General features: G+C 33.5%; 1 protein-coding gene across 4 annotated transcripts in view; it reads left to right on the top strand.

The window, feature by feature from the left end:
- Nucleotides 1-12,511, top strand: part of MACROD2 (mono-ADP ribosylhydrolase 2) — a 2,035,411-nt gene that overhangs the window by 1,931,783 nt on the left and 91,117 nt on the right. For all 4 annotated transcript variants that reach the window (XM_036892150.2, XM_036892149.2, XM_036892151.2 and 1 more), the window contains 2 exons: nt 6,675-6,749; nt 7,017-7,106. In XM_036892150.2, coding sequence (XP_036748045.2) covers nt 6,675-6,749; nt 7,017-7,106 — 165 coding nt within the window. The remainder of the gene's footprint in view (nt 1-6,674; nt 6,750-7,016; nt 7,107-12,511) is intronic.

Here is a 12,511-nt window from a genome sequence, read left to right as displayed (position 1 = left end):
AGGCACAGCAACATCACAGATAATGAGTTGAAGGTCCCAGCAATGAACTGGCAGTAGGTGCAGTGGTCAATTCCCCGTACCAACAGTGACACAGAATAATGTTCACTTGATAAACAGTGAAGGTTCACTCAATATTATCTACCCAATAAACAAATGTTAATGGTGACTAGAACCTTTACAAGGAAACATATTCTCATATAAGGCTAAGATAGAGGGAATCTAAGATATGTAGTTTTGAAGTCTTTTTAAAAAATAATGAAATTGAAGCCCAAAGCAGTTGTAATTTGCCTAAAACATCCAGTTCTCCTTTCTCAGGATTCTTTGCAATAAATGTAGTATATGGAGGGCTTAGTAGCCTAAGATGCTTACCTTGTTGTTAAAAGGTGCTACAGAAAGTAAATTACAGTCCCTAATTATTATTTGCAGACATTGATGAATAGTATAGTAGAGAGCCAATTGAATAAACATTTATTGATTACTCCTTATTAGTATGTAAAGGGAAGGGAAATATGAATGAAACACAATTTCTCTGTTCACAGTGCTTATAACCTGGTAAGACAGACACACATAGATACAACTAAGCAACAATGTGATAACAAGAATAATAAATAGATGAATGAGCAAAGGAACTCAATAAGCAAAGATGTAATAATGATTAATTCTGCCTAGTGATTCAGAGAATGCTACACAAGAAAAAAGTAAACTGATGGCTTAGCTTTGAAAGATAAGAATTTTACAATATAGAAAGGGGAAGAAAGGGTATTTCAGCCATTGGTAACACATATTAGGTGAATACAAAGGTAAGAAATAAAGTAATGTGCTTAGAAAATGGTGAGTAGGTTGGGATATAGAGACAACTGGGAATGGTAGGTGATATGGCCAAAAGACCAAAAAAAAGCAAATGTTCAAGAAGGAAAGGTTACTAAATAAGTTACATTTCTCAAGTGTTTTCTAGAGTTCAAGTTAAGTAGGCATTGAGAAAAATTAATTGGATTTGGTTAGACACACATACCCCTTATAGGCAGAAATTTTTCTTCCATATCATTGAAAGCATATAAATTGTTTCATTATAATTATTAAATTATATAATATGCAATTGTTATAAAATATAGAATGCAGGTTAGTAAAATAAATGACCTATAAATTAAAATCTCACCTACCAATGAAAGTATTAAGTGTTAACATTTGAGATAAGTCCTTTCAGATTTTGTCCCCACTAATACAAGTATGTATAAGATCACACGTTGATGAGAGTATAGTTTCAAACACTGAAATCATATCCTACCTTCTACAATCTTTTAAAACTTCATAATGTTATTTAATGTTTGCCATCACATAGATAAAATGCTGCTGCTTAGACTTCCTATAATGCTCAGGTTAGAAATTCTATTACAATTTTCTGTCCTCCATATATATCATCTTTCATATTTCATTTTTTTTGCTCAATATGTTTGCTTTTGTAATGAATTTAATTCAATAGTTTGACCTCCAAAACAATTTATTTATAGCATTTATTCTTTTTTATGGTATCCATGTTAATACTATCAGTGTGCTTTTTAGGCTTGTAGATTTTTTTTTTATTGTCTCAGTCAATTTTCTCTTCAGTCAATCTTTTCATTTTTTTATTCATCAGTTCTCATATTTCATTGTGAGCACAAATAGAATCTCTATGTTTTGTTTTTTCTGGCTTTATCTTCTACAAAAATATTTTAATTCTCCTCTTATATCATGTTTCAATTTTGAAGTCCCCTGTTTGTTTGGATAGCTAAAAATAGCTATCCAAGCAAGATGTTTTCCAGGAGATAAATTGAGAATATTCCCTTCACTTTGCATGTGGCATAGTCTTTCCCTCCATCCAGGCATTTTGGTATCCTTCCAGTATTTATCTAGGGTAGACCTGGAATGAAAACCTGTGGCTCTAGTTTTATCAAAAGTAGGATTGATTTCTTCCCATCTCATTCCTTGAGGTCGAATTCATAAACTTGATTGTAGAATTGAACTTTTATCCTTTTCAAATTTTATCCTGTTCATTTAGTCTGTTTAAGAGTATTTCAGTCTTGATTTTGTTGTCCTATATATTAGTTATCCCTCTCAGTTTTCTGTGATTTTTAAAAAACTGCAAAAGTGAATTTTTCAATAATTTGGAACTCTGTTTCATCTATTTTTATTGAAGTATATTTGACTTACAATATCCTATTAATTCCAGATGTACATCATAGTGATTCAATATTTTCATACATTACAAAGTGATCCCCACAATAAGTCTAGTTAGCAAAATATTATCATACAATTTTATTACAATATATTGACTATATTTCCTGTGTTGTACATCACATCCTAATGACTTATTTATTTTATAGCTGGAAGTTTGTTCCTCTTAATCACCTTCACCTATTTTACACATCCCCCAAACCCTTCCCACTCTGGTAACGAAATGGTTGTTTCCTGTTTCTATTTTTTTTTATTTTTCATTTGTTTTGTTTGTTAGAGTTCACATATAAGTGAAATCATACAGTATTTGTATTTATTTGTTTAACATATTTCACTTAGCATAATACCCTCTAGGTTCATCCATTTTGTTGCAAACAACAAGATTTCCTTCTTTTTTATGGTTGAGTTATATCCTATTGTATATATATATCCCATACTGTTCATCTATTGATGGACATTTCAGTTTCTTCCATATCTTGGCTATTGTAAATAATGCTGCAATGAACATAGAGGTGCATATTTCTCTTCAAATTCATTTTTTCACTTTCTTTGGATTAACACCCAGAAGTGGGATTGCTGGATCTTACAGTTTTTTAATTTCTTGAGGGACCTGTATACTGCTTTCCATAGTGGATGCACAAAGTTATAGTCCCACTAACACAATGAGAGGATTCCTTTTTCTCACCTTTTCGCCAACACTTGCTATTTTTTGTCTATTTTGTAATAGTCAATCTGATAGGTGAGAGATGATCTGACCGTGGTTTAATTTATATTCTCTGATGATTTGTGATGTAGAACATCTTTTCATGTGCCTGTTGGCAATCTGTATGTCTTCTTTGGAAAAATGTTTATTCAAGTGTTCTGCTCATTTTTTAATCATGTTGTTTGTTTTCCCTATTAAGTTGTATAAGTTCTTTATGTATTTTTAATGTTAACTCCTTATCAGATATATGATTTACAAATATCTCCCATTCAGTAGTTTGCCTTTTCAATTTGTTGATGGTTTCCTTTGTTATACAAAAACTTTTTAATTGATGTAATCCCATTCTTAAAATTTTAGGTTTTGTTGTCCTTGTCTGAGGAGACTCTCTGGCACCCAAAATGCTGCTGAGTCAAAGAACTTACAGCCTGTTTTCTTCTATGAGTTTTATGATTTCAGGTCTTACATGCAAGTCTTTAAATCCATTTTGAATTTACTTTTCTATATGATGTAAGATATTGGTATAAGATATTGGTTCAGTTCAATTCTCTTCCACAAAGCTGTCCAGTTTTTCCAACACCATTTATTGAAGAGACCCTCTTTTCAACATTGTATATATATCCTTGCCTCTGTATCACAGATTTTCCATGAATGTGTGGGGTTATTTCTGGGCTCTTTATTCTGTTCCATGTATATATGTGTCTTTTTTTGTGCTAGTACACTACTGTTCTGATTACAATAGCTTTATAGGATAGTTTGAAATCAGGGAATATGATACTTTCAGCTTTTTCTTCTTTCTCAAGATTGCTTTGACTATTCAGGGTCTTTTGTGTTTCCATGCTAATTTTAGAATTCCTTATTCTAGTTCTGTGAAAAATATTCATATTTAATAAATATTGTACTGAGTCTATAGATTTCTTTGTGTAGTATGGACATTTTAACAATATTAATAATTCTAATACATGAGGGGGTATATGTTTCCACTTCATTGTGTTGTCTTCAATTTTTTCATCAATATGCTACAATTTTCAGCATGCAGGTCTTTCATTCCCACTTGGTTAAATTTACTCCTAGGTATTTTATTCTTTTTGAGGCAACTGTCATGGGATATTTTTTCTTGATTTCTCTTTCTGATAGTTTGTTATTAATATACAGAAGCACAACAGATTTTTGTATGTTAATTTTGGATCCTGCAAATGTACTGAATTTTTTTATTACATCTAACAGTTTTTTGATGTGGTCTACTTAGTATCATGTCATCAACAAATATTGACAGTTTTACTTCTTCCTTTCCAATTTAGATGCCTTTTATTTCTTTTTCTTGCCTAATTGCTAATGCAAGGATTTCCTAATATTATGTTAAAAGTGGTGAGGGTGGGCATTCTTGTATTCCTGACATAATATATTCAGATAGTGGAGTAGTATATGCCAATGAAAAAAGAATTAATAATTGACATATGCAACAATTAGGATTAAGGAAATGTGTAAAAAATATGAAATCCAAGAGAGCATAGCATATTCTGTATATTCTATTTATATGAATTTCAAAAATAGACAAACTGTTAACTTCTACCTACTGGGGGTTATCCCCAGATACCATCAGAGGGAGACACTGGTCCTGGAAATGTTCTCTATCTGGGTGGTGATCACACAAGAAGATACATGTATCTATATGTAAAGAGTCATCAGGTGATATACTTATAACTTCTATTTTTTATTATATGCTAAGTATACTTCAAGTTAAAAATTAATAGGTGAAATAAAGACATTTCCAGGCAAATAGAGAAGAAAATTGGATTTGTAGTCAGATAAACCTAGTTGCAAATGTGGAAAACAGAGTGGTGATCATTACAATTACTTTACAGGACTAATGTGGTAATTAGAGATAAGGCATGTGAAGCATCTGGGCAAAGTCTGGCACTTTTTATAGTATAAATAATTTGCAGATACACTTATCTAGGCCAGTGCTTCCCAAGCTTTAATAAACATGCAGATCACCTGGGGATACTGTTAAAATGCAGACTCTGAATCTATAGGTCTGAAGTGAGGCCTGAAATCCTGCATTTTTAAAAAGCTCCCAGATAATTCCCATGTTGCTTGTCCATGGACCATACTTAGAGTAGCAATGGGAGGGAATGGGGATGAATGGGTTTTATCAGCAGAGGGAACATTTTGATTAAATCAATGTTTTAAAAGCTATTTCTGCTGACAGTTCACAAGATAGATTATAGAAGGGAAATGACAGATCCAAGGGACAATGTGTCCCTGAATTAAGAAAGGAGAAGGGAAAATGGGAAGCAGAAAAAGAGAAACGTTTTGCAGAATTATCAGGATGTGGTATTTCACTGAATTTTAGGAGTGATGACAGAAATTCATCGAAGACAGCTTGGGATATTCAGTGATCAGACAGATAAATATACCTTAGTCGTAATTATTTTAATCAGATCCTTTTAATTAAAATTGAACTCAAGAGGAATGGATATAAAAAACACTTTTTTCCCAGTCTGGGTCATATGAGCCAAGAAAAATGATTATAGCACAGGAAGCTATACAGATAAGGAGTTGTGTAAGTCAGCTCCACTGAAGTAACAAACACTAAAAGTCCTAATGACTTACAATGCCAAAGCTTTGTTGTATTTCTGCTTGGTTCTGCTCCACATGTTTCCTTCTAGAATCTATGCTGAAGGAACACACTCTATTAGGAACAACAGAGTTGGAGGGAACATGTAGTGGATCAGGAAGCTTCTGCTCAAATGTAGTAGTTATCACATCTGTCACTGTGCCATTTTCTAAACCAAGTCACATCAGAAGGCCTGGTGTCTATGAGGTGGGAACATAAACTTGTTCCACAGTGGTCACCACAGGTCACATGGTCATTGACAAGGAAGTAGATCCTCTTATAAGAAGAGGTAAGGACAAGTGGGAACAATAATACAAACTACTAGAGGTGTGTACCCAGGCAAAGAGCCCATGCTTCTCTGTATATAGGGACAAAGAGGTTTGTGCCTATAACCAAAACCAACCCTAGATCTGAAATCTTTAATTCAACAGTTAAATATCCTCAGCATAAAACCTTTTACTAAAATGAAGCAAAATGGACAGATTTCAATTTTTCTCACTTAATGAGCACTTAAATATTCTCAACTCTACAGGGGAGGAGAGAGGGGGAAGCCGGGGTTGTGAAAGAAAAACCATTACGACATAATCAACCTCGGAGTAATCAAGAGCTGGCTGAATTCTCTCCTGAACTTTGCCTTGTTTAGTAGATGTCTTAAGAGAATGGTTGAGCTGTTTGGTGACCCAGTTTCTCTGTGCTCACATTTCTCAAGTTTTCCATGCTCCTTTGCTAGAGGAATGAAAATACAAGTAATGTTTTAATTTTCTAGGAATCCTCAGTAGGGAAAATATCTATTCCTTGAAGGGAAATTAAATGTAGATAACCCATACAGTGCAGAAATTATTTCAAATTGCACAACTTCCAAGCTGTGTCCATCAACATTGAGTGAACTGATCAGCGAAATACTAATTACACCAATCAGTTCAAATAATAGGATTTTTCCTAATTTATCTGTATATTTCTCATAGAATAATTGCCCTAAATTTGATGATTTGCAAAATGACATCATCACCCTCTGCTTTGGTTCAAAACTATTCTCTCCCTCTCCATTCATGGTTTGTGAGATTTTTGCTTTTTCAAACCAGGGATAAACCTATGGTCATGCATATCACATTTCTTTTATTTTTCAATCATTGTTCTTAACAGGACAAGAGAATGACTCAATGAAGAATGAAATAAAAATTGAGGCTGAGCCCCAGATCTCATATATGGAAACAGAAGGTATTGAAACCAGAATATATTGTTATCAGAGAAGGAGATGAAACTGTGAACCATGACTTCTATATATACTTGTGTGTGTGAGTGGTATGCATGTGTCTTTTAGGCAATGATTACTAGAGAATGGCAATCATATTTTGCTTTGAGTGCCTGTTCAAACATGGAGGGGAAAATAAAGAACTTTAACTTTCTCTGCTTTAGCCACTGTGTTTTCTCTCAGTGATTCCAACTAAGACATCTCTGAGTATCCTTCTGTCTCTTTCTATTTAGAGCTTTCATCAAACCAAGATGCCACCACTGTGGAAAAACCAGAAGTGATTCCACTAACAAATGACCAAGAAGAAAAAGACGGCGGAAAGGGTAGGTCTGCTCTTAAATTAACCCCTCAAGAATTGACAGAGTTTCTTTGGATTCCTGCCTAGAACTAAACCATCAGTTATCCTCATGCAATTGCAGTCTATGAAAGGGGAAAAAATGAACATTTCTTTAATTCTAAACCTACTTTTTAAAGTAGAATAAAATCTAGAAGTAGCAAAAGAGGATACTTGTAACAGTGTTTTGTTCTTCCAAATAGTATGAAGAGGTTTTTATTATTCACTTAGATACAATTTAATTTTAAAATTATAGCACTGAGAAAGCCTACAGGAAATTGAAATTAGGCACTGGATATATTTGGTTCTCAGAAAATCTGAGATGGTTTTAAAACAAATAGATTAATTAACCTCTTTTTTTATTAATTTAATTCTCTCATCCTTCATATGGTAGCAATTAAAGAAACAACTTATGTAGAATATGCACATATACGAACCTTCTAAATTGCAAGCTTTGTCTGCTAATATTAGAATATAATAGTACTGAATACTGTTAAAAAATAAGTGAACATTATAATGATTTCTGAAGACACTGGAAGATGAACACAATAAACTTTAACAATATTTGGGGAAGAAGCCAATTTATTGAAGTAAAGATAGACATCTGTTTTAAAAATCTATTTTTAAAAACTACTATCAAATAAATTTAGTGTTTATTGAAGAATTCGATTTTAAAATATAAAGCAATCTCTTAAAAGAAGCTCAATTATGAAATAAAAAATGTTCGGTATACTATATCATAAATCATGCTCCTTTTAAATAAATATGTGTTTGCAAAGCAGTTTCAAAGTAGTAACTTGACAGGCCTTGTTTATAGAACACAGTGATCAATTTTGTTTCCAAATTAAAATGCAGACATGATCTCAATTGTAAAATCAGGTCAATAGTAACTACAGCTTCCAAATTATGAGCTCTTCTTGGCAGGGGCATTGACACAGTTTAATTACTAAGGCATGTTAGTGATTTTGACTTTTTTTTTTCATTTCCACTAAATTGCATTTAGAAGCACAATATTCTTCCATGTCTGCCTCTAAAACCTTTTCTCTATTGCAAATCCTTGTCCATGCTCATGAGATCATGTTCCAGGCAAGTCAAGTAAATGGTATATTCAGACTATTTTCTGTCTGATGATGATAACATAGAATTGATACAAACCTTACTTCAGATACAGATAATAAATGGCATTGTTTCCTTCAATGGTACTTCTAAAATATAAAATACACAATGCAGTCTGCTTAATTTCTCAATAGCAGAAATCATTTACTTCGTATATTGTGCCTCAAGACATGCAAATGAGAAACATCAAACAAGTGGTATATTTTCATCTGTTAAACTTGACCTACTAAGGAAACGCTGTATTCAGCCCATATTGACAAGTTACCCTTCTCCCAGTGGCTTCTCCAACATTAGCTCTCCTCTAGTTACTAAGAGTTAACTACTTCTCCCCTCTCCCTACTGTAAGGATGCCCATGCTCTTCCAAAAATGTGGAATGGCAGGTGAGAAACAAGTGAAGTCAAATTCCCTGCTTTTTGGGAACAACTGTGAAGTTGAATTTGTTTAGATTTTACTTTTCACTGTAGGAGAGTAATAATGCCCGTGGGCTTGCATTAACCAAGTTTCCCCTTCCCTTCTTTACCATGGACACTTAACTAGGCTCTGCCCCATACTTCTGTTTAAATTTGAAATAATTTAAAATACATTACCATATCATCTCATTCTTTGCCTCAAGTAAGAGTTAAAAGCTCTTGTATTACATAGAAGAAAAGTAACCAAAGGTGAATGAGGCGATGTAGATTCAGGGTGCATGGCTGCAGCCCTGCCCCCCATTGACCAGCTGGGTGACCTTGGGCAAGTGATTTAATCTTTCAAGACCTCAGTTTCCTTCCCTGTAAGATGGCAATGACAGAAGCACATGCCACATATGGCTGTTATGAAACTAAATGAGTTAATACCTGTAAAGCCATTACAATACCTGCCACATAGAAAGTACTTCATAGTGTTTAAAACTTATCACAATTTGATAAACTCACGACAAAGCCAAGAGAATCCACATATGGTTTCTCAAGTCCTTTCATTGTCCTTTCTATTTTGAAACCATAAAATTTCACATATTCTACATCATCTTTCAAGAACAAATTGTTCTGCACATTTCATTTTCAGCACTGTCTCCTGCAGGCAATTTAGATATGCATATTTTATTCTACAAAGATAGAACAATTAGTGAATGGTGGTGAGGTGGGAGATATTTCTCTCTATTTAGATAGCCCTTTTTCTTTGTCAAAAACTCAGTCTTCTGTTTCAGAAATGTTGCTTCAACCATAATTTCTATTTTTAAAAGATGCCATTGATCTATCAGTGTATCTACAGAATAGAAATTGTAAACAAGTTCAAATTGATAGATTTTTTTTGCTTTCTTCTGATTCATATAGTTATTAAGAGTCCTATTTGAAAACATTTTAAGAATATAGCTCCAGGTTTTGTGTATATATTCAATGTCTCTTAGTAGCAAGTTGCACATATGTATTAAGAATTACTCTTACCTGTAAACAAAAACAAATGAGTATTCTATTACATTTATAGGGATATTTTTTAGAAATATTAATTCTCTTTTGAGAATCTTTTTAAGAAAATAAAAGTGGTTCTGTTTAAAAAATTCCAGGAAAGACCAGGAAAAATGTATAATTCTTTTCTCTCATTTTGTAGCATTCTATAAGATTAGAAAATGTAGATAATCTTCAAGATACATCTTCTATGGCTCCCAGATGTATGGGCACAGATGTTGCAACATTAAGTTTTGAAGTTAGCTCTGCCAAAATATAGGTTTTGAAAAGAAGAGAAAATAGTCAGCAGAAGTTCATGCTGATAAAATTACACAATAGCACAATGGACATGTCCCTGGGAGTCCTGAAATACAAAAATTTCAACAGGCATAAAGTGAGATTTCACATATGTCAGCTTTTTTCATATAGCTTCATTGCCTCTTCCTAAATGAGTTCAGTCTTATGCTTTCCCAGCAGGATCTGCAGCACATATGAAATCCAGTAAAATAGCATCATTAAGGTTAATAACTAAATAGGAAAGTAATATTATAGGAGATCTCCTCTAAACAGAATCTCATATTTTGGCATGGGATATAAAGCCAGCACAAAAACATATTTCTCAAGATTTTAATTTTTAGTTGACTTTAGAAATATTTGACATAAAATTTAACTATGTCAATATGGTATCATGATTAAATTACACAATTTTCATTTGTGTTTCATTATAAATATACTGGACTTTTTCTTCAAGTGTTATAAGAAATGCATAGATCCCAATTATTTTTCTTGTTATCAATTAATAAGTATAAAATGAAATAGCAATCCATGATCTATTTACCTAAGGTGGACAAAATGTTGATGGAGTCTTAAGGTGTTTTACAGCTAACATCTTCTTGGAAAAGGATGGATACAAACAGGCATGCAACTGGAAAGTGAAATATAAGCCAGCAACAAGTATAAATTATCAAGTTCTTAGGTTCCTGTTTTGGCCTCTGACTAGCATAACCATATAAGAAAATGTACAGGGGTCCATGGCTTCTAGCTGGGGTGGTATGGTTCCAAGTAGTTATTTAACTCCTATGAATCCCAGTTTCTGGGGTAGTAAAATGAAGGGCATGAACTCAATCATGAAGTTATGAGTTTCTCCAGTTTTATAAATTTGCTCAGGAGGCCAACTCTGAAGAATTACATTCTTGATGAAACAAGAGGTGATGACATGGGATCCCATGGTCATCAATACACTGAGAAAGCTGAAGTCACAGGTTTTACTCAACTGTATTGATTATATTATTGATAAAAATGCAGAGGTGCCCTAGATAGACAAAAAGATCAACCAAATTAGCCATATGCTATTTCAGAACCTAACCAATAATTGGACAGCTAGTTATTCCCCGAAGATATTTCAAGTGGGGAAAAATGCCTTTTAGCTCAGATTAGGTTTGCACAGAAAGTCTGCTCTGAACAAGACTGGACTTCCATCGCCATCTTCCTTGGTCCACAGGGGAAAAATATGTTCTTGCAGCAATTCCAACCACTGTTTCATCTTTTTTTTTTTTTTTTTTTAATAATTATTTTTTTATTGAAGGGTAGTTGACGCACAGTATTACATTACATTAGTTTCAAGTGTACAACACAGTGGTAGAACATTTATATACATAATTCGAGGTTCCAGCTATCACCCTACCAAGCTGTTACATTATCTTGACTATATTCCTTATGCTATACATTACATCCCGGTTACTTATTTATTTTACCATTGGAAGTCTGTCCTTTTTTTTTTTTTTTTTTTTTTTTTGTGAGGGCATCTCTCATATTTATTGATCAAATGATTGTTAACGACAATAAAATTCTGTATAGGGGAGTCAATGCTCAATGCACAATCATTAATCCACCCCAAGCCTAATTTTCGTCAGTCTCCAATCTTCTGAGGCATAACAAACAAGTTCTTACATGGAGAACAAATTCTTACATAATGAATAAGTTACATAGTGAACAGTACAAGGGCAGTCATCACAGAAACTTTCAGTTTTGCTCATGCATTATGAACTATAAACAGTTCAAATATGAATACTCATTTGGTTTTTATACTTGATTTATGTGTGGATACTACATTTCTCTCTTTATTATTATTATTTTTAATAAAATGCTGAAGTGGTAGGTAGATACAAGATAAAGGTAGAAAACATAGTTTAGTGTTGTAAGAGAGCAAATGTAGATGATCAGGTGTGTGCCTGTAGACTATGTGTTAATCCAAGCTAGACAAGGGCAATAAAACATCCACGTATGCAGAAGATTTCTCTCAAAACAGGGGGGGTGAGGTTCTAAGCCTCACCTCTGTTGATCCCCAATTTTTCACCTGATGGCCCCCCTGCGACTGTGCCTGTCTTAGGTTGTTCCTCCCTTGAGGAATCTTACCCGTCTCTGGCTAACCAGTCATCTTCCGGGGCCATACAGGGAAATGTGAAGTTGGTAAGTGAGAGAGAAGCCTTATTGTTTGAAAAGGTTAGCTTTTTACATCTTTGCATATTTATGCCCTGTGGCTTCTATGCCCAGCATTTGTCTTGAGGTATCTTTACCACTTGGAAGAATTATGATACTCGATAAATTTGATACGAGGCACGAATTCTATTTAAGGGTTGTAATTAGGAAGGAAGAAGAAAAGCTGTAGAAGTAGCAGGCGGAAGAAAACATGGGAAGATTGATTATTTCTTTGGCATATCTTCTTGTAGAGTAACTTCAGCATGAATAGGTTTTAAGCTACTACTTAAATTGCGCACACACATTAACATAATAGGAGTATAGTTACATAACCAAAGCATATCTGTAATTACCAGCCATCTCCAGTGAAACCAA

This window comes from Manis pentadactyla, chromosome 5 (assembly GCF_030020395.1).
Source record: "Manis pentadactyla isolate mManPen7 chromosome 5, mManPen7.hap1, whole genome shotgun sequence".
NCBI lineage: Eukaryota > Metazoa > Chordata > Mammalia > Pholidota > Manidae > Manis > Manis pentadactyla.
Note: the sequence above shows the minus strand (reverse complement) of the source record. Positions and strands in the feature narration are given on the sequence as shown.